This window comes from Plectropomus leopardus, chromosome 19 (assembly GCF_026936395.1).
Source record: "Plectropomus leopardus strain MGB_pleo_1.0 chromosome 19, ASM2693639v1, whole genome shotgun sequence".
NCBI lineage: Eukaryota > Metazoa > Chordata > Actinopteri > Perciformes > Serranidae > Plectropomus > Plectropomus leopardus.
The window spans coordinates 620,761-644,000 of NC_142194.1; the positions used below are offsets into that span (position 1 = coordinate 620,761).

The following is a 23,240-nucleotide window of genomic DNA, read 5'->3' on the forward strand; positions in this document are numbered from 1 at the left end:
AGAAAGTTGCAAAACGGACAAAAACACCAAAATGTTACATGTCAAAAATATGACCAAGAAAAGCAAGGCTATAGTATGGCAAAAAAGTCAAAAAAGGGCACATCCCAAAAACAGCTAAAAAATGCTTAAACCCGCATTAAATAGCGTGCTTACACACGCTATAGCATAGAAAGGTACAAAAACCGCCAAAAACACCAAAATATGACATGTCGAAAAAATGACCCAAAAAGCAAGGCTATAGTATGGCAAAAAAGTCAAAAAAGGGCACGTCCCAAAAACAGCTAAAAACAGCTTAAACCCGCATTAAATAGCGTGGTTTAAACACGCTTATAGCAAAGAAAGTTGCAAAAAAGGCCAAAAACACCAAAATGTTACATGTCGAAAATATGACCCAAAAAGCAAGGCTATTGTATGGCAAAAAAGTCAAAAAAGGGCACATCCTAAAACAGCTAAAAAAATGCTTAAACTCGCATTAAATAGCGTGCTTACACACGCTATAGCATAGAAAGTTTCAAAAACGGCCAAAAACACCAAAATGTTACGTGTCGAAAATCTGACCCAAAAAGCAAGGCTATAGTATGGCAAAAAAGTCAAAAAAGGGCACGTCCAAAAACAGCTAAAAAAATGCTTAAACTCAGATTAAATAGCGTGCTTACACACGCTATAGCATAGAAAGGTACAAAAAGGCTAAAACACCAAAATATGACATGTCGAAAAAATGACCCAAAAAGCAAGGCTATAGTATGGCAAAAAAGTCAAAAAAAGGCACGTCCCAAAAACAGCTAAAAACAGCTTAAACCCGCATTAAATAGCGTGCTTACACACGCTATAGTATAGAAAGGTACAAAAACCGCAAAGAAACACCAAAATATGACACGTCGAAAAAATGACCCAAAAAGCAAGGCTATAGTATGGCAAAAAAGTCAAAAAAGGGCACGTCCCAAAAACAGCTAAAAACAGCTTAAACTCGCATTAAATAGCATGTTTAAACACGCTTTAGCATAGAAAGTTGCAAAACGGCCAAAAACATTATAAAATGTTACATGTCGAAAATATGACCCAAAAAGCAAGGCTATAGTATGGCAAAAATGTCAAAAAAGGGCACGTCCCAAAAACAGCTAAAAACAGCTTAAACCCGCATTAAATAGCGTGCTTAAACACGCTATAGCATAGAAAGGTACAAAAACTGCCAAAAACACCAAAATATGACATGTCGAAAAAATGACCAGAAAAGCAAGGCTATAGTATGGCAAAAAAGTCAAAAAAGGGCACGTCCCAAAAACAGCTAAAAACAGCTTAAACCCGCATTAAATAGCGTGCTTACACACGCTATAGTATAGAAAGTTGCAAAAACGGCCAAAAACACCAAAATGTTACATGTCGAAAATATGATCCAAAAAGCAAGGCTATAGTATGGCAAAAAAGTCAAAAAAGGGCACATCCCAAAAACAGCTAAAAAATGCTTAAACCCGCATTAAATAGCGTGCTTACACACGCTATAGTATAGAAAGGTAAAAAAAACGGCCAAAAACACCAAAATGTTACATGTTGAAAACATAACTAAAAGAAGCAAGGCTATAATATGTCAAGAAAGGGCACGTCCCAAAAACAGCTAAAAACAGCTTAAACCCGCATTAAATAGCGTGCTTACACACGCTATAGCATAGAAAGTTGCAAAAACGGCCAAAAACACCAAAATGTTACATGTCGAAAAAAAGACTAAAAAAAGCAAGGCTATAGTATGGCAAAAAAGTCAAAAAAGGGCACATCCCAAAAACAGCTAAAAACAGCTTAAACCCGAATTAAATAGCGTGCTTACACACGCTATAGTATAGAAAGGTACAAAAACCGCAAAGAAACACCAAAATATGACACGTCGAAAAAATGACCAAAAAAAGCAAGGCTATAGTATGGCAAAAAAGTCAAAAAAGGGCACGTCCCAAAAACAGCTAAAAACAGCTTAAACCCGCATTAAATAGCGTGCTTAGACACGCTATAGCATAGAAAGTTTCAAAAACGGCCAAAAACACCAAAATGTTACATGTCGAAAATATGACCCAAAAAGCAAGGCTATAGTATGGCAAAAAAGTCAAAAAAGGGCACGTCCCAAAAACAGCTAAAAACAGCTTAAACCCGCATTAAATAGCGTGCTTACACACGCTATAGCATAGAAAGTTGCAAAACAGTTAAAAACACCAAAAAGTTACGTGTCGAAAATATGACCCAAAAAGCAAGGCTATAGTATGGCAAAAATGTCAAAAAAGGGCACGTCCCAAAAACAGCTAAAAACAGCTTAAACCCGCATTAAATAGCGTGCTTAAACACGCTATAGCATAGAAAGTTGCAAAAAGGCTAAAACACCATAAAATATGCTCATCGAAAATATGACCCAAAAAGCAAGGCTATAGTATGGCAAAAAGTCAAAAAAGGCACGCCCCCAAAAACAGCTAAAACAGCTTAAACCGCATTAAATAGCGTGCTTACACACACGCTATAGCATAGAAAGTTGCAAAAAGGCCAAAAACACCAAAATGTTACATGTCGAAAATATGACCCAAAGAAGCAAGGCTATAGTATGGCAAAAAGTCAAAAAGGCACATCCAAAAACAGCTAAAAACAGCTTAAACCTGCATTAAATAGCGTGCTTAAACACGCTATAGCAAAGAAAGTTGCAAAAACGGCCAAAAACACCAAAATGTTACATGTCGAAAATATGACCCAAAAAGCAAGGCTATAGTATGGCAAAAAAGTCAAAAAAGGGCACATCCCAAAAACAGCTAAAAACAGCTTAAACTCGCATTAAATAGCGTGCTTGCACGCTCTATAGCATAGAAAGGTACAAAAACCGCCAAAAAAACCAAAATATGACATGTCGAAAAAAATGACCCTAAAAGCAAGGCTATAGTATGGCAAAAAAGTCAAAAAAGGGCACGTCCCAAAAACAGCTAAAAACAGCTTAAACCCGCATTAAATAGCGTGCTTACACACGCTATAGTATAGAAAGGTACAAAAACCGCAAAGAAACACCAAAATATGACACGTCGAAAAAATGACCCAAAAAGCAAGGCTATAGTATGGCAAAAAAGTCAAAAAAGGGCACGTCCAAAAACAAGCTAAAACAGCTTAAACTCAGATTAAATAGCGTGTTTAAACACGCTTATAGCATAGAAAGTTGCAAAACGGCTAAAACACCAAAATGTGACATGTCGAAAAATGACCCAAGAAAAGCAAGGCTATAGTATGGCAAAAATGTCAAAAAGGGCATGTCCCAAAACAGCTAAAACAGCAAACTCAGATTAAATAGCGTGCTTAAACACGCTATAGCATAGAAAGGTACAAAAACTGCCAAAAACACCAAAATATGACATGTCGAAAAAATGACCCTAAAAGCAAGGCTATAGTATGGCAAAAATGTCAAAAAAGACACGTCCAAAAACAGCTAAAACAGCTTAAACCTGCATTAAATAAGCGTGCTTAAACACGCTATAGCATAGAAAGGTAAAAAAACGGCCAAAAACACCAAAATATGACACGTCGAAAAAATGACCAAAAAAAGCAAGGCTATAGTATGGCAAAAAAGTCAAAAAAGGGCACGTCCCAAAAACAGCTAAAAACAGCTTAAACCCACATTAAATAGCGTGCTTAAACACGCTATAGCAAAGAAAGTTGCAAAAACGGCCAAAAACACCAAAATGTTACATGTCGAAAAAATGACCCTAAAAGCAAGGCTATAGTATGGCAAAAAAGTCAAAAAAGGGCACGTCCCAAAAACAGCTAAAAACAGCTTAAACCGCATTAAATAAGCGTTTACACACGCTATAGTATAGAAAGTTGCAAAAACGGCCAAAAACACCAAAATGTTACATGTCGAAAAAATGACCAAAAAAAGCAAGGCTATAGTATGGCAAAAAAGTCAAAAAAGGGCACGTCCCAAAAACAGCTAAAAACTGCTTAAACTCAGATTAAATAAGCGTTGCTTAAACACGCTTATAGCATAGAAAGTTGCAAAAAGGCTAAAAACACCAAAATAGTTACATGTCGAAAATATGACCCAAAAAGCAAGGCTATAGTATGGCAAAAATTTCAAAAAGGCACATCCAAAAACAGCTAAAAACAGCTTAAACCCGCATTAAATAACATGCTTAACATACTATAGCACAGAAAGGTAAAAAAACCCCTCCAAAAACACCAAAATGTTACAGGTTGAAAAAATGACCAAAAAAAGCAAGGCTATAGTATGGCAAAAATGTCAAAAAAAAGGCACGTCCCAAAAACAGCTAAAAACAGCTTAAACCTGCATTAAATAGCGTGCTTACACACGCTATAGCATAGAAAGGTAAAAATAAACGGCCATAAACACCAAAATGTTACACGTCGAAAAAATGACCAAAAAAAGCAAGGCTATAGTATGGCAAAAAAGTCAAAAAAGGGCACGTCCCAAAAACAGCTAAAAACAGCTTAAACTCGCATTAAATAGCGTGCTTACACACGCTATAGCATAGAAAGTTGCAAAAACGGCTAAAAACATTATAAAATAGGTCGATGAAAATATGACCAGAAAAGCAAGGCTATAGTATGGCAAAAATGTCAAAAAAGGGCACGTCCCAAAAACAGCTGAAAACAGCTTAAACCTGCATTAAATAGCGTGCTTAAACACGCTATAGCAAAGAAAGTTGCAAAAACGGCCAAAAACACCAAAATGTTACATGTCGAAAATATGACCCAAAAAGCAAGGCTATAGTATGGCAAAAAAGTCAAAAAAGGGCACATCCCAAAAACAGCTAAAAAATGCTTAAACCCGCATTAAATAGCGTGCTTACACACGCTATAGCATAGAAAGGTACAAAAACCGCCAAAAACACCAAAATATGACATGTCGAAAAAATGACCCAAAAAGCAAGGCTATAGTATGGCAAAAAAGTCAAAAAAGGGCACGTCACAAAAACAGCTAAAAACAGCCTAAATCTGCATTAAATAGCGTGCTTACACAAACTATAGCAAAGAAAGTTGCAAAAACGGCCAAAAACACCAAAATATGACATGTCGAAAATATGACCCAAAAAGCAAGGCTATAGTATGGCAAAAAAGTCAAAAAAGGGCACATCCCAAAAACAGCTAAAAAATGCTTAAACCCGCATTAAATAGCGTGCTTACACACGCTATAGTATAGAAAGGTACAAAAACCGCAAAGAAACACCAAAATATGACACGTCGAAAAAATGACCCAAAAAGCAAGGCTATAGTATGGCAAAAAAGTCAAAAAAGGGCACGTCCCAAAAACAGCTAAAAACAGCTTAAACCCGCATTAAATAGCGTGCTTAAACACGCTATAGCATAGAAAGTTGCAAAAACGGCCAAAAACACCAAAATGTTACATGTCGAAAATATGACCCAAAAAGCAAGGCTATAGTATGGCAAAAAAGTCAAAAAAGGGCACGTCCCAAAAACAGCTAAAAACAGCTTAAACTCGCATTAAATAGCGTGCTTAAACACGCTATAGCATAGAAAGTTGAGAAAACAGCTAAAAACATTATAAAATAGGTCGATGAAAATATGACGAGAAAAGCAAGGCTATAGTATGGCAAAAATGTCAAAAAAGGGCACATCCCAAAAACAGCTAAAAAATGCTTAAACCCGCATTAAATAGCGTGCTTACACACGCTATAGCATAGAAAGGTACAAAAACCGCCAAAAACACCAAAATATGACATGTCGAAAAAATGACCCAAAAAGCAAGGCTATAGTATGGCAAAAAAGTCAAAAAAGGGCACGTCCCAAAAACAGCTAAAAACAGCTTAAACTCGCATTAAATAGCGTGCTTAAACACGCTATAGCAAAGAAAGTTGCAAAAACGGCCAAAAACACCAAAATGTTACATGTCGGAAATATGACCAGAAAAGCAAGGCTATAGTATGGCAAAAAAGTCAAAAAAGGGCACGTCCCAAAAACAGCTAAAAACAGCTTAAACCCGCATTAAATAGCGTGCTTACACACGCTATAGCATAGAAAGGTACAAAAACCGCCAAAAACACCAAAACATGACATGTCAAAAAAATGACCCTAAAAGCAAGGCTATAGTATGGCAAAAATGTCAAAAAAAGGCACGTCCCAAAAACAGCTAAAAACAGCTTAAACTCGCATTAAATAGCGTGCTTACACACGCTATAGCACAGAAAGTTAAAAAAAAACGGCCAAAAACACCAAAATGTTACATGTCGAAAAAATGACCAAAAAAAGCAAGGCTATAGTATGGCAAAAAAGTCAAAAAAGGGCACGTCCCCAAAAACAGCTAAAAACAGCTTAAACCCGCATTAAATAGCGTGCTTACACACACTATAGCAAAGAAAGTTGCAAAAACGGCCAAAAACACCAAAATGTTACATGTCGAAAATATGACCCAAAAAGCAAGGCTATAGTATGGCAAAAAAGTCAAAAAAGGGCACATCCCAAAAACAGCTAAAAACAGCTTAAACCCACATTAAATAGCGTGCTTAAACACGCTATAGCATAGAAAGGTACAAAAACCGCCAAAAACACCAAAATATGACATGTCGAAAAAATGACCCTAAAAGCAAGGCTATAGTATGGCAAAAAAGTCAAAAAAGGGCACGTCCCAAAAACAGCTAAAAACAGCTTAAACCCGCATTAAATAGCGTGCTTACACACACTATAGCAAAGAAAGTTGCAAAAACAGCCAAAAACACCAAAATGTTACATGTCGAAAATATGAGCAGAAAAGCAAGGCTATAGTATGGCAAAAATTTCAAAAAAAAGGCACATCCCAAAAACAGATGAAAAATGCTTAAACCCGCATTAAATAGCGTGCTTACACACGCTATAGCATAGAAAGGTACAAAAACCGCCAAAAACACCAAAATATGACACGTCGAAAAAATGACCCAAAAAGCAAGGCTATAGTATGGCAAAAAAGTCAAAAAAGGGCACGTCCCCAAAAACAGCTAAAAACAGCTTAAACCCGCATTAAATAGCGTGCTTACACACACTATAGCAAAGAAAGTTGCAAAAAAGGCCAAAAACACCAAAATGTTACATGTCGAAAATATGACCCAAAAAGCAAGGCTATAGTATGGCAAAAAGTCAAAAAGGGCACATCCAAAAACAGCTAAAAAATGCTTAAACCGCATTAAATAAATAGCGTGCTTACACACGCTATAGCATAGAAAGGTACAAAAACCGCCAAAAACACCAAAATGTTACATGTCGAAAATATGACCAGAAAAGCAAGGCTATAGTATGGCAAAAAAGTCAAAAAAGGGCACGTCCCAAAAACAGCTAAAAAATGCTTAAACCCGCATTAAATAGCGTGCTTACACACGCTATAGCATAGAAAGGTACAAAAACCGCAAAGAAACACCAAAATATGACATGTCGAAAAAATGACCCAAAAAGCAAGGCTATAGTATGGCAAAAAAGTCAAAAAAGGGCACGTCCCAAAAACAGCTAAAAACAGCTTAAACTCGCATTAAATAGCATGTTTAAACACGCTATAGCATAGAAAGTTGCAAAAACGGCTAAAAACATTATAAAATAGGTCGATGAAAATATGACCAGAAAAGCAAGGCTATAGTATGGCAAAAAAGTCAAAAAAGGGCACGTCCCAAAAACAGCTAAAAACAGCTTAAACCCGCATTAAATAGCGTGCCTTAACACGCTATAGCATAGAAAGTTGCAAAAACGGCTAAAAACAAGAAAATGTTACATGTCGAAAATATGACCCAAAAACCAAGGCTATAGTATGGCAAAAATGTCAAAAAAAGGCACATCCCAAAAACAGATGAAAAATGCTTAAACCCGCATTAAATAGCGTTCTTAAACACGTTATAGCATAGAAAGTTGCAAAAACGGCCAAAAACACCAAAATATGACATGTGGAAAAATATGACCAGAAAAGCAAGGCTATAGTATGGCAAAAAAGTCAAAAAAGGGCACGTCCCAAAAACAGCTAAAAACAGCTTAAACCTGCATTAAATAGCGTGCTTACACACGCTATAGCATAGAAAGGTAAAAAAAACGGCCAAAAACACCAAAATGTTACATGTCGAAAATATGACCCAAAAAGCAAGGCTATAGTATGGCAAAAAAGTCAAAAAAGGGCACGTCCCAAAAACAGCTAAAAACAGCTTAATCCCGCATTAAATAGCGTATTTAAACACGCTATAGCATAGAAAGTTTCAAAAAAGGCCAAAAACACCAAAATATGACATGTCGAAAAAATGACCCAAAAAGCAAGGCTATAGTATGGCAAAAATGTCAAAAAAAGGCACGTCCCAAAAACAGCTAAAAACAGCTTAAACTCGCATTAAATAGCGTGCTTACACGCTTATAGCATAGAAAGTTAAAAAAAGGCCAAAAACACCAAAATGTTACATGTCGAAAAAATGACCAAAAAAGCAAGGCTATAGTATGGCAAAAAGTCAAAAAGGGCACATCCCAAAAACAGCTAAAAACAGCTTAAACTCAGATTAAATAGCGTGCTTACACACGCTATAGCATAGAAAGTTGCAAAAAGGCTAAAACACCAAAATATTACATGTCGAAAATATGACCCAAAAAGCAAGGCTATAGTATGGCAAAAAAGTCAAAAAAGGGCACGTCCCAAAAACAGCTAAAAACAGCTTAAACCCGCATTAAATAGCGTGCTTACACACGCTATAGCATAGAAAGGTACAAAAACCGCCAAAAACACCAAAATATGACATGTCGAAAAAATGACACTAAAAGCAAAGCTATAGTATGGCAAAAAAGTCAAAAAAGGGCACGTCCCAAAAACAGCTAAAAACAGCTTAAACCGCATTAAATAGCGTTTAAACACGCTATAGCATAGAAAGGTACAAAACCGCAAAGAAACACCAAAATATGACACGTCGAAAAAATGACCAAGAAAAGCAAGGCTATAGTATGGCAAAAATGTCAAAAAAGGGCATGTCCCAAAAACAGCTAAAAACAGCTTAAACCCGCATTAAATAGCGTGCTTAAACACGCTATAGCATAGAAAGTTGCAAAAACGGCTAAAAACATTATAAAATAGGTCGATCAAAATATGACCAGAAAAGCAAGGCTATAGTATGGCAAAAATGTCAAAAAAGGGCACGTCCCAAAACAGCTAAAACAGCTTAAACTCGCATTAAATAGCGTTCTTACACACGCAATAGCATAGAAAGTTGCAAAAACAGTTAAAAACATGATAAAATAGCTCGTCGAAAATATGAGCAGAAAAGCAAGGCTATAGTATGGCAAAAATGTCAAAAAAGGGCACGTCCCAAAAACAGATGAAAAATGCTTAAACCCGCATTAAATAGCGTGCTTAGACACGCTATAGCATAGAAAGTTGCAAAAACGGCCAAAAACACGAAAATGTTACATATCGAAAACATAACCAAAAGAAGCAAGGCTATAGTATGGCAAAAAAGTCAAAAAAAGGCACATCCCAAAAACAGCTAAAAACACCTTAAACCCGCATTAAATAGCGTATTTAAACACGCTATAGCATAGAAAGTTGAGAAAACGGCCCAAAACACCAAAATATGACATGTCGAAAAAATGACCAAAAAAAGCAAGGCTATAGTATGGCAAAAATGTCAAAAAAGGGCACGTCCCAAAAACAGCTAAAAACAGCTTAAACTCGCATTAAATAGCGTGCTTAAACACGCTATAGCATAGAAAGGTACAAAAAACGGCCAAAAAAACCAAAATGTTACATGTCGAAAATATGACCCAAAAAGCAAGGCTATAGTATGGCAAAAAGTCAAAAAGGGCACGTCCCAAAAACAGCTAAAACAGCTTAAACCTGCATTAAATAGCGTTTTACACACGCTTATAGCATAGAAAGTTGAAAAACCGGCAAAAAACATAATAAAATAGCTCGTCGAAAATATGAGCAGAAAAGCAAGGCTATAGTATGGCAAAAATGTCAAAAAAGGGCACGTCCCAAAAACAGCTAAAAACAGCTTAAACCTGCATTAAATAGCGTGCTTAAACACGCTATAGCATAGAAAGTTGCAAAAACCGCCAAAAACACCAAAATATGACACGTCGAAAAAATGACCAAAAAAAGCAAGGCTATAGTATGGCAAAAATGTCAAAAAAGGGCACGTCCCAAAAACAGCTAAAAACAGCTTAAACTCGCATTAAATAGCGTGCTTACACACGCTATAGCATAGAAAGTTGCAAAAAAGGCTAAAAACATGATAAAATAGCTCGTCGAAAATATGACCAGAAAAGCAACGCTATACTATGGCAAAAAAGTCAAAAAAGGCACATCCCAAAAACAGCTAAAAACAGCTTAAACCCGCATTAAATAGCGTGCTTACACGCTTATAGCATAGAAAGTTGCAAAACGCCAAAAACACCAAAATGTTACATGTCGAAAAAATATGACCAAAAAAGCAAGGCTATAGTATGGCAAAAAGTCAAAAAGGGCATGTCCCAAAAACAGCTAAAAACACCTTAAACCCGCATTAAATAGCGTGCCTTAACACGCTATAGCATAGAAAGTTGCAAAAAAGGCTAAAAACATGATAAAATAGCTCGTCGAAAATATGACCAGAAAAGCAACGCTATAGTATGGCAAAAAAGTCAAAAAGGCACATCCTAAAACAGCTAAAAACAGCTTAAACCCGCATTAAATAGCGTGCTTACACACGCTATAGCATAGAAAGTTGCAAAAACAGTTAAAAACATTATAAAATAGCTCGTCGAAAATATGAGCAGAAAAGCAAGGCTATAGTATGGCAAAAATGTCAAAAAAGGGCACGTCCCAAAAACAGCTAAAAAATGCTTAAACCAGCATTAAATAGCTTTCTTGCATATGCTATAGCATAGAAAGTTGCAAAAACGGCCAAAAACACGAAAATGTTACATATCGAAAACATAACCAAAAGAAGCAAGGCTATAGTATGGCAAAAAAGTCAAAAAAGGGCACGTCCCAAAAACAGCTAAAAACAGCTTAAACCTGCATTAAATAGCGTGCTTTACACACGCTATAGCATAGAAAGTTGCAAAACGGCCAAAAACACCAAAAAATGTTACATGTCGAAAATATGACCAAAAAAGCAAGGCTATAGTATGGCAAAAAGTCAAAAAAGGCACATCCCAAAAACAGATGAAAAATGCTTAAACCCGCATTAAATAGCGTGCTTAAACACGCTATAGCATAGAAAGTTGCAAAAACGGCCAAAAACACCAAAATGTTACATGTCGAAAAAATGACCAAAAAAAGCAAGGCTATAGTATGGCAAAAATGTCAAAAAAGGGCACGTCCCAAAAACAGCTAAAAACAGCTTAAACCCGCATTAAATAGCGTGCCTTAACACGCTATAGCATAGGAAGTTGCAACAACGGCCCAAAACACCAAAATATGACATGTCGAAAAAATGACCAAAAAAAGCAAGGCTATAGTATGGCAAAAATTTCAAAAAAGGGCACGTCCCAAAAAAAGCTAAAAACAGCTTAAACTCGCATTAAATAGCGTGCTTACACACGCTATAGCATAGAAAGTTTCAAAAACGGCCAAAAACACCAAAATGTTACGTGTCGAAAATCTGACCCAAAAAGCAAGGCTATAGTATGGCAAAAAAGTCAAAAAAGGGCACGTCCCAAAAACAGCTAAAAACAGCTTAAACCTGCATTAAATAGCTTTCTTACACACGCTATAGCATAGAAAGTTGCAAAAACAGTTAAAAACATTATAAAATAGCTCGTCGAAAATATGAGCAGAAAAGCAAGGCTATAGTATGGCAAAAAAGTCAAAAAAGGGCACGTCCCAAAAACAGCTAAAAACAGCTTAAACCTGCATTAAATAGCGTGCTTAAACACGCTATAGCATAGAAAGTTGCAAAAACCGCCAAAAACACCAAAATATGACACGTCGAAAAAATGACCAAAAAAAGCAAGGCTATAGTATGGCAAAAATGTCAAAAAAGGGCACGTCCCAAAAACAGCTAAAAACAGCTTAAACCCGCATTAAATAGCGTGCTTAGACACGCTATAGCATAGAAAGGTACAAAAAACGGCCAAAAACACCAAAATGTTACATGTCGAAAAAATGACCAGAAGAGCAAGGCTATAGTATGGCAAAAATGTCAAAAAAGGGCATGTCCCAAAAACAGCTAAAAACAGCTTAAACCCGCATTAAATAGCGTGCTTACACACGCTATAGCATAGAAAGTTGCAAAAAAGGCTAAAAACATGATAAAATAGCTCGTCGAAAATATGACCAGAAAAGCAACGCTATACTATGGCAAAAAAGTCAAAAAAAGGCACATCCAAAAACAGCTAAAACAGCTTAAACCGCATTAAATAGCGTTCTTACACACGCTTATAGTATAGAAAGTTGCAAAAACGGCTAAAAACACCAAAATATGACACGTCGAAAATATGACCCAAAAAGCAAGGCTATAGTATGGCAAAAATGTCAAAAAAGGGCACGTCCCAAAAACAGCTAAAAACAGCTTAAACCCGCATTAAATAGCGTGCCTTAACACGCTATAGCATAGAAAGTTGCAAAAAAGGCTAAAAACATGATAAAACGTTACATGTCGAAAATATGACCAGAAAAGCAAGGCTATAGTATGGCAAAAAAGTCAAAAAAGGGCACGTCCCAAAAACAGCTAAAAACAGCTTAAACCCGCATTAAATAGCGTTCTTACACGCTATAGCATAGAAAGTTGCAAAAACAGATAAAAACATTATAAAATGTTACGTGTCGAAAATATGAGCAGAAAAGCAAGGCTATAGTATGGCAAAAAAGTCAAAAAAGGGCACGTCCCAAAAACAGCTAAAAACAGCTTAAACCTGCATTAAATAGCGTGCTTAAACACGCTATAGCATAGAAAGTTGCAAAAACGGCCAAAAATACGAAAATGTTACATGTCGAAAATATGACCAAAAAAAGCAAGGCTATAGTATGGCAAAAAAGTCAAAAAAAGGCACATCCCAAAAACAGCTAAAAAATGCTTAAACTCGCATTAAATAGCGTGCTTAGACACGCTATAGCATAGAAAGTTGCAAAAACGGCCAAAAACACCAAAATGTTACATGTCGAAAAAATGACCAAAAAAAGCAAGGCTATAGTATGGCAAAAATTTCAAAAAAGGGCACATCCCAAAAACAGCTAAAAACAGCTTAAACCCGCATTAAATAGCGTGCCTTAACACGCTATAGCATAGAAAGTTGCAAAAACGGCCAAAACACCAAAATATGACATGTCGAAAAAATGACCAAAAAAAGCAAGGCTATAGTATGGCAAAAATGTCAAAAAGGGCACGTCCAAAAACAGCTAAAAACAGCTTAAACTGCATTAAATAAGCGTGCTTACACACGCTATAGAATAGAAAGTTTCAAAAACGGCCAAAAACACCAAAATGTTACGTGTCGAAAATATGACCCAAAAAGCAAGGCTATAGTATGGCAAAAAAGTCAAAAAAGGGCACGTCCCAAAAACAGCTAAAAGCAGCTTAAACCCGCATTAAATAGCGTGCTTACACACGCTATAGCATAGAAAGTTGCAAAAACGGCTAAAAACATTATAAAATGTTACATGTCGAAAATATGACCAAAAAGCAAGGCTATAGTATGGCAAAAATGTCAAAAAGGGCACGCCCCAAAACAGCTAAAACAGCTTAAACTCAGATTAAATAGCGTGCTTAAACACGCTATAGCATAGAAAGTTGCAAAAACGGCCAAAAACACCAAAATGTTACATGTCGAAAAAATGACCAAAAAAAGCAAGGCTATAGTATGGCAAAAAAGTCAAAAAAGGGCACGTCCCAAAAACAGCTAAAAACACCTTAAACCCGCATTAAATAGCGTGTTAACACGCTATAGCATAGAAAGTTGCAAAACGGCCAAAAAACCAAAATGTTACATGTCGAAAATATGACCCAAAAAGCAAGGCTATAGTATGGCAAAAAGTCAAAAAAGGCACATCCCAAAACAGCTAAAACAGCTTAAACTCGCATTAAATAGCGTTATTACACGCTTATAGCATAGAAAGGTACAAAAACTGCCAAAAACACCAAAATATGACATGTCGAAAAAATGACCCTAAAAGCAAGGCTATAGTATGGCAAAAATGGCAAAAAAGGGCACGTCCCAAAAACAGCTAAAAACAGCTTAAACCTGCATTAAATAGCGTGCTTACACACGCTATAGCATAGAGAGGTTAAAAAAAAAACGGCCAAAAACACCAAAATGTTACATGTCGAAAATATGATCCAAAAAGCAAGGCTATAGTATGGCAAAAAAGTCAAAAAAGGGCACGTCCCAAAAACAGCTAAAAGCAGCTTAAACCCGCATTAAATAGCGTGCTTACACACGCTATAGTATAGAAAGTTGCAAAAACGGCCAAAAACACCAAAATGTTACATGTCGAAAAAAAGACTAAAAAAAGCAAGGCTATAGTATGGCAAAAAAGTCAAAAAAGGGCACGTCCCAAAACAGCTAAAACAGCTTAAACTCAGATTAAATAGCGTACTTAAACACGCTTATAGCATAGGAAGTTGCAAAACGGCCAAAAACACCAAAATATGACACGTCGAAAAATGACCAAAAAAGCAAGGCTATAGTATGGCAAAAAGTCAATAAAGGCACGTCCAAAAACAGCTAAAAACAGCTTAAACTCGCATTAAATAGCATGTTTAAACACGCTATAGCATAGAAAGTTGCAAAAACGGCTAAAAACATTATAAAATAGCTCGATGAAACTATGACCAGAAAAGCAAGGCTATAGTATGGCAAAAATGTCAAAAAAGGGCACGTCCCAAAAACAGCTAAAAACAGCTTAAACCCGCATTAAATAGCGTGCTTAAACACGCTATAGCAAAGAAAGTTGCAAAAACGGCCAAAAACACCAAAATGTTACATGTCGAAAATATGACCCAAAAAGCAAGGCTATAGTATGGCAAAAAAGTCAAAAAAGGGCACGTCCCAAAAACAGCTAAAAACAGCTTAAACCCGCATTAAATAGCGTACTTACACACGCTATAGCATAGAAAGGTACAAAAACCGCCAAAAACACCAAAATATGACACGTCGAAAAAATGACCCAAAAAGCAAGGCTATAGTATGGCAAAAATGTCAAAAAAGGGCACGTCCCAAAAACAGCTAAAAACAGCTTAAACCTGCATTAAATAGCGTGCTTACACACGCTATAGCATAGAAAGGTAAAAAAAAACGGCCAAAAACACCAAAATGTTACATGTCGAAAATATGACCCAAAAAGCAAGGCTATAGTATGGCAAAAAAGTCAAAAAAAGGGCACATCCCAAAAACAGCTAAAAAATGCTTAAACCCGCATTAAATAGCGTGCTTACACACGCTATAGCATAGAAAGGTAAAAAAAAACGGCCAAAAACACCAAAATGTTACATGTCGAAAATATGACCCAAAAAGCAAGGCTATAGTATGGCAAAAAAGTCAAAAAAGGGCACGTCCCAAAAACAGCTAAAAACAGCTTAAACCCGCATTAAATAGCGTGCTTACACACGCTATAGCATAGAAAGGTAAAAAAAAACGGCCAAAAACACCAAAATGTTACATGTCGAAAATATGACCCAAAAAGCAAGGCTATAGTATGGCAAAAAAGTCAAAAAAGGGCACGTCCCAAAAACAGCTAAAAACAGCTTAAACCCGCATTAAATAGCGTGCTTAAACACGCTATAGCAAAGAAAGTTGCAAAAACGGCTGATGGGCGACAGTAATCTCCAGGAGTCTGTTTCTGTTGTGTATATATGATGTCATCACAAACATCTGTCTCGTGACACGAACACATTCACAGACACACTCTTCGCTCTGCACACTCACACACTCACACACTCACACACTCACACAAACTTCATCATCACATATATAATCCTGAACAAAGGAAACACAAATCAAAGAGGCAGCTTCACAGACAGATCAACGACAACGGTCGACTCAAACACTAACAAACAAAAGCCAAAGAAAATAAAAGACGTGGATATGCTGATGTTAGGACACACACACACACACACACACACACACACACACACACACACACACACACACAACAAGGCTGGTGGGAGGTTATGGTGGGACTTGTTCCACATGTTGACATGAGAAGTGATGTGTAAGGGTTAACACACTGAAGTAGGACGCTCCGCAGCGCTCACCATGACACAGCGCTTATCCTTCTGTCAGAATGTGCTGAATCAGCAAAGAGGCTCTGAAGTCAGACTGAAGCTTTTTAAATTCACACTTAAAAGATTAAATAAGCTGCTATTGACGTCCGGCGTGGATTATTCACAAATCACGTTTAACAAGCTAAAAAAGCATCAGAAGAAAAACCTGTTTGGAGTCACTTTAACCCTTTGAAACCAGAAAATGCTGACTTGATTCCTTTCGAAAACACAGGAAGTAGTAATAAAGTCATGAATAAATGTCCCTAAACTAAAAAACTGCAAGAGAATGAAAGGTTAAAAAAAAACATTCTGTTGCATAACTTTATTATTATGATTATTATTATTTCTGGTCATAAGAAACAGAGGGGATTTGATAGTTTCCCCTTCTATTTTTAAAAAAATCATTCTCTAAATATATAAAATCTTGCTTTTTGTGGGGCATTTCTTTGTAAAGTCGCTTTTTGCATTTTCCCATTTTTTCAAAAGAAATCAAACCAATTTACTGATAGTTCAAGGGGTTAAATACTTGAAAGACATCCAAGCGCAAAAAGCAGTCGATCCAGGTTTCAAAGGGTTAACTTACTCTGAAATAAAGATTGTTAGTTTTTCAAGCTAGGACAAGTTAACCCTTTAAAAGAAAGACCATTTGACCTGATTCCTTTTTAAAAACCTGTGAAGAAAAGCAACAAGCAAATGAAGAGTTAAAGAGAATTTCCTGAAAATTACCTAAAAAAAAAGAATGAAAGAAAGAACAGACACAGAAATTACCATGAAAAACTGCTTTAAAATCATATTAATTCTGTATCATAATTTTAAATACATATTTATGATAATTAGAAATATAGATCTGTGGACAATTTTCCCTAGTTTTTTTTTCTTTTTTTTTACATGTTCTTTTTGAAAAGAAACATTTTTTTTTTAAAGGAAATCAAACCAGCTTGCTGAGGTTTAAAATTTTTAAATACTTGTGAAAAGAGTCTGAAAGCGGCATAAAAGTGATGTAGATCCAGGTTTTAAAGGGTTAACTCTAACAAAAACAGGAAATGAAAATGAAAATCTGACTTCTTTTTAATTAATCTCCTCAGGTGCGAAAAAAACAATTGCAAAGAAACAACCAAAAGTGTCGAGCTGAATAAATTTATTTTGACGTTTTTATCAATAAGTCAAATTTGTTTCTCCAGGTCAAAATAAAACATCTTAACACGTCAAACTCAATGACAGGAAATGCTCCGTTAACCCTTTGAAACCTGGATCGACGTCCCTTTGTCGACAGGAAAAGGTGTGAACGATGTGGCAGGAAATGTTCTCCAAATTTCAAGACATTAGTAGATATCAAAGATGAATCAAATTATTTTTAAAAAAGCTAAATAAAAATGTTGCACGATCATAATTAGAGATTTTAATTTATATTGAACAATTATTCTCATTCCCTTTTTTTCAATTAATTTTCTTGTTTTTGTTGTTTTTACTTTCTAAACTTCTTCTGTGGCTCAGTGTGGATCTCTTTTGGGTTAAACTCTCGTAAGATTGAGAGGAAAGCAGTACGAGAAAGAGCAGCTCTAAGTGGCCTTATTAGTGGACATCAGGTGTGGACAGAGAGACAGAGGGACAGGAGGACAGAGGTCAGTACAGACAGGCACTAACTGGACGGACATACAGAGAAGCACAGAGAGAATCAGACAAACACTTTCTTTGATTTTCTTTCAAATCAGCAGAAGAAGAAGACAAAGAAAAAGAAGACAAAGGCTGAATGAGGTTTAGACCTCCCGTTAACTCTTCTTCCAGTTTTTTTTAAAATATCTTTATGTTCATCGTTGTTGTTCCTTTCTTACTTTTATCCAATCTAACATAATCGCTTTGTTGACTTTATATTTGGTTGAGTGCACTAAATGGTGAATAAAGGGTTAAAAAAAAAGCCAAACCCTTATTTCTTTCAAAAAAATGTGGCGATTTTCTTTTCTTTCTACAAAAGTCCGGAGTTAAGCCCTCAGTGTCCTCAAACGCTGGAAACACCCTGATTTTATGTGTTTTACCTCATCGTGTTAGAGCCAACGTGTTACATATATATAAATATATATATATATGTACATATATATGTACATATATATACACACACACACACACACACACACACACATATATACATATATATATCTCAACAATCAGCTGTATTCAGGACTCAGTGTGCTATAACGTTGCTATAACAACATGTATTTTTATTGTATATGTTGAGTGAAGTGAGGTACATATGATAGTTTATAATACTGCATGGACTGTTATAATACACTATGAGTCCTTATTACAAGTGGTTGTTAATGTGTGTATAGATGAGTATAAATATTTATAACCTCTACATTATAACTAGTCAAGAGCATAAGACTCTGGACACTTATAGCTCATAATGAGCCACGTCTATAATGCTTTATGACTGTTGACATAAGCATTCTGAGTGTATTCATGAAGCATTATGAATGCATTATGGTTCACTATGAAGGCCTCACAAACAACAGTACCAGTTGTCTTTTCTTTCATGCATGAACGCTGGTGAGGCTCACCGAGGGGCCGACCGCACAGAGGGGCCGACCGCACCGAGACGTGTCGCCGGCAAAACCGCAGTTTCCTTCGGGTACAGCGTGTCTGTCGGGCGCTCCTCTCTTGCTACAGCAGGACCTGATTTTCTGGCAGTTTTCGGGCATAAAAGTTAAAGTATGTTTAACTTTTCAACTCAAGGCGCGAGGTCGCGCTGCTCGTCAATGTCACTGTGGGCCACGGACACGCAGCCCTGTGCTTCCACAGCGTTTATGTCGAGACTGGCGGTTTTCGGTGTGTCTCGGTGTGATCGGCCACTTTGGTTTCAAATGTTATTACTGAATCAGAAAATGCACCAAAGTGATGTGCGGTAATTGATCCGGGGAGGGGAAGGTTAGGCTGGTGGGGTTAGAGGTTCGATTTTTGGCTTTAAAACAGAAAAAAGCAGCAACTTGTCTGTTATGAGCAGCTGGAGTCAGAGACGTTTGCTTCATGTTTGAGCTCAGAGCCGATCTGTGTTCACTCAGCATGAAGCCCCCCCCCCGCAGACATTTAGTGTGTCTGAGCTCGACGTGTTGGAGACGTCACACAGAGTCAGGAACATAAACTCCGAGAAGGTGCAGGTTTTTATTTGAATGAACTGATCATAGATAGTTTCTGACAAGCACTTCTGTATGGCACATGTATGTACAGTAAACATTCCCGTCCCAAACATTTACATCAGCTGTTCACGTGTCGTGATACATGACCTCTCAGTCAGAGGAGTACAAAACCTCACAGCATGAAAAGGTTAAATAATACTGAAAGAGCCAGTAAAATATTGATTGTTACGTTTTCACATGAAAATCCTCTTTGGGATCATTAAATTCACACCCTGATTCGACATTTTCCTTTACGTGGTCACTGTGATGGAGAGTCCTCTGGGGGGGGGATATAACCCCCAGCAGTGTGTAAAAGAAATGTACATGCATGAAAGACAAGCAAGAGATACGTTTTCCTCCCAAAAAAAGTCCGGCGCTTTGATTGTGAGCGTTCGGCGGGAACAGCTGCAGCGAGGCGCCACCGGCCGACGCTCGGTTAGACAGCGCAGGGTGGGATGGGACGGGACGGGACAGGGTGGGACAGGGTGGGACAGGGCGGGACAGGGCGGGACAGGAGGAGATCAGAGAAGAGCGGGAGGAAACAGAGCAAAGCCACGTCCTCACTTTGATTGGCTCAGGGACAGTTTATTGCCGTGAGTGGGAGGCGGGAGGCGGGGTTAAGGATGAGGGAGGGTCTGTCCTATCGCATCGTCTGGCTGAGTCTGTCTGTCTGTCTGTCCTCACACTGTGGAAATCAATTTGCCCTCTGTGGAACTGTGGACAGAGAGAGGAGAGGCTTCCAGGAGGACGGACACAGCAGCAACACATCACAGGAGGGGGCCGACAGCACGCCGACCCCCCCGACATGACACAGAAACCCGGACCTGACCCTCAACTCACTGACCTGAACCTGAGCGAGACTCAGAGGGTTTGAAGCGTTAGTCCAGTGATACTCAACTGACGGCCCGCGGACCAAATCTGACCCCCCCCATTTTCTAAAGTGATTGACACCGGGACTGTTTTTGTCCTTTTATAGTGTTCATAAGGCGCCAGAGGACATTAAACACCTTATTCAGCAAGAAACGTCTTTAAATTCTAAAAATGTCCGAAAGTCTTTGAAACGTCCTGCAATCTTGGTAATGTCCTAAACTCTCAGTAATGTCCTAAACTCTTAGTAATGTCCTAAACACTCAGTAATGTCCTAAACTCTTAGTAATGTCCTAAACTCTTAGAGACGTCCTAAAGTCTTAGAAACGTCCTGCAATCTTGGTAATGTCCTAAACTCTCAGTAATGTCCTAAACTCTTAGTAATGTCCTAAACTCTCAGTAATGTCCTAAACTCTCAGTAATGTCCTAAACTCTTAGTAATGTCCTAAACTCTTAGTAATGTCCTAGACTCTCAGTAATGTCCTAAACTCTCAGTAATGTCCTAAACTCTTAGTAATGTCCTAAACTCTCAGTAATGTCCTAAACTCTTAGTAATGTCCTAAACTCTCAAGTAATGTCTAAAACTCTTAGTAATGTCTAAAACTCTCAGTAATGTCTAAAACTCTTGGTAATGTCTAAAACTCTCAGTAATGTCCTAACTCTCAGTAATGTCCTAAACTCTCAGTAATGTCCTAAACTCTTAGAGACGTCCCCAAAGTCTTAGAAACGTCCCTGCAATCTTGGTAATGTCCCAAACCTCAGTAATGTCCCAAACTCTTAGTAATGTCCCAAACCTCAGTAATGTCCCAAACTCTTAGTAATGTCCCAAACTCTTAGTAATGTCCCAAACCTCAGTAATGTCCCAAACCTCAGTAATGTCCCTAAACTCTTAGTAATGTCCCAAACCTCAGTAATGTCCCAAACCTCAGTAATGTCCCTAAACTCTCAGTAATGTCCCAAACTCTTGGTAATGTCCTAAACTCTTAGAGACGTCCCCAAAGTCTTAGAAACGTCCTGCAATCTTGGTAATGTCCCTAAACCTCAGTAATGTCCCAAACCTCAGTAATGTCCTAAACTCTCAGTAATGTCCCAAACCTTAGTAATGTCCCAAACCTCAGTAATGTCCTAAACTCTCAGTAATGTCCCAAACCTCAGTAATGTCCCAAACTCTTAGTAATGTCCCAAACCTCAGTAATGTCCCAAACTCTTAGTAATGTCCTAAACTCTCAGTAATGTCCTAAACTCTTAGTAATGTCATAAACTCTCAGTAATGTCCTAAACTCTTGGTAATGTCCTAAACTCTCAGTAATGTCCTAAACTCTCAGTAATGTCCTAAACTCTTGGTAATGTCCTAAACTCTTAGAGACGTCCTAAAGTCTTAGAAACGTCCTGCAATCTTGGTAATGTCCTAAACTCTCAGTAATGTCCTCAACTCTTCGTAATTTCCCTAAACCTCAGTAATGTCCTAAACTCTCAGTAATGTCCTAAACTCTTAGTAATGTCCTAAACTCTCAGTAATGTCCTAAACTCTCAGTAATGTCCTAAACTCTCAGTAATGTCCTAAACTCTTAGTAATGTCCTAAACTCTCAGTAATGTCCTAAACTCTCAGTAATGTCCTAAACTCTCAGTAATGTCCTAAACTCTTGGTAATGTCCTAAACTCTTAGAGACGTCCTAAAGTCCTAGAAACGACCTGCAATCTTGGTAATGTCCTAAAATTCTAAAAAAATATTCTTAAATCCTAAAAACTTTCTAAAATCCTAGAAACATCCTAAAATCTTAGAAACGACCTAAAATTCTATAAATGGCCTAAAATCTTAGAAATGTCCTAATATCCTAGAAACATGAATGGTGCTGCAGCGACTGGCCCCTGGCCCCTGGCCCCTGGCCCCCTGTCATTTTGAAGAAGTGGCCCCCGGGCAGAGCGAGTTGAGTATCTCTGCTGCAGGGACTGAGTGGGTGGGTGCGGTTAGCAGGAGCTGCAGGAGCTGCAGGAGCTGCAGGAGCTGCAGGAGCTGCGAGGTGCATGAGGAGCGGCTGCGAGGTCAAAGCGTGAGTGTTTGGATTTTAATGAACAAAAAGACAGAAACCAAAATAAACCAAAAACACGCCTCATCATGAAATCTGCTTCTACTCTGAAACTTTGAGCGGCAAGCGCTAAAGTTCACAGCGCCGCCGTCCACTGACACGCAGAATAAACACGAAATGATCTTATAACTATTAAACAAACCTTCGACTCAAAACATCAACGGCAGCTCAGTCCTCGTCCAGTCCGTCCAATCAGAGAGCGGCGTCCTCCCCGAGCTTTTGTTTGGTTTTAATTTCTCCTAATCTCAGATCAGTGCGACCCGATGAGTTTAAAAACTGCGCGTCGTCTTTGAACAACGAGCGCTTTTTGAGAAATGGAAAAGTTGTCTTCATGTGTGTTTTTTTACCCTCACTGGCGCCGCTCGTGATTGGTCAGGTGGTGGAACCTGGAAACCGCGCAGATCTCTCTGGCTCCAAAACCTCGTTCAACAGTTAAAATATCATCAGCCTGATTTTAATTAGATTTTTTATTTCTGAGGTCAGAGTCTAACAGCGGCGCTGGATTTACTGAGCAGCCGCTCCCACTTTGCTCGACGCATCGTCGGCTTCTCGTTTTTTCCTGCTGGTCTCTCCGGCAGCAACGTTTCTCAACATCTTTATTTTGGACGATATTCTGATTGAACTGACTGAACTGAACTTCACTTTATTTTTGTCTAAATGCCAAATAAATAAAAATATATCAAATATCATCTTACCTTGTGGGGAAACGCGGCTCGTACTCCTCCACGGCCTGCTGGAAACACACACAGAAGATTCAGTCGCATCATTTCCAAATACGTTCCCAAAATGACACCGTCAAGATACTGTAAGAGACACTCTGGAGAAGGCCAACTTCAAATTCTACACGTTTTAGAGGAGAACATTTCAAAACTTTTCCATGACTTTTCAAGGACCCATAATGATAAAAATAAAATCTTGCCCAATTTTCCCCGAATTTTCCAAACACATCAGATTC

The 23,240-nt window shown here is 37.8% G+C and overlaps 1 protein-coding gene across 9 annotated transcripts in view; it reads right to left on the reverse strand.

Moving 5' to 3' along the window:
• baiap2b (BAR/IMD domain containing adaptor protein 2b) overlaps positions 1–23,240 on the reverse strand; it is a 115,024-nt gene that overhangs the window by 25,392 nt on the left and 66,392 nt on the right. For 4 of the 9 annotated variants that reach the window (XM_088070000.1, XM_088069995.1, XM_088069998.1 and 1 more), the window contains one exon: positions 22,981–23,018. In XM_088070000.1, the coding sequence (XP_087926126.1) occupies positions 22,981–23,018 (38 nt within the window). Of the gene's footprint in view, positions 1–19,302; positions 20,045–22,980; positions 23,019–23,240 lie in introns of those variants that run through there. The other 5 variants (XM_088069996.1, XM_088069999.1, XM_088070005.1 and 2 more) reach the window with 3 other exon arrangements.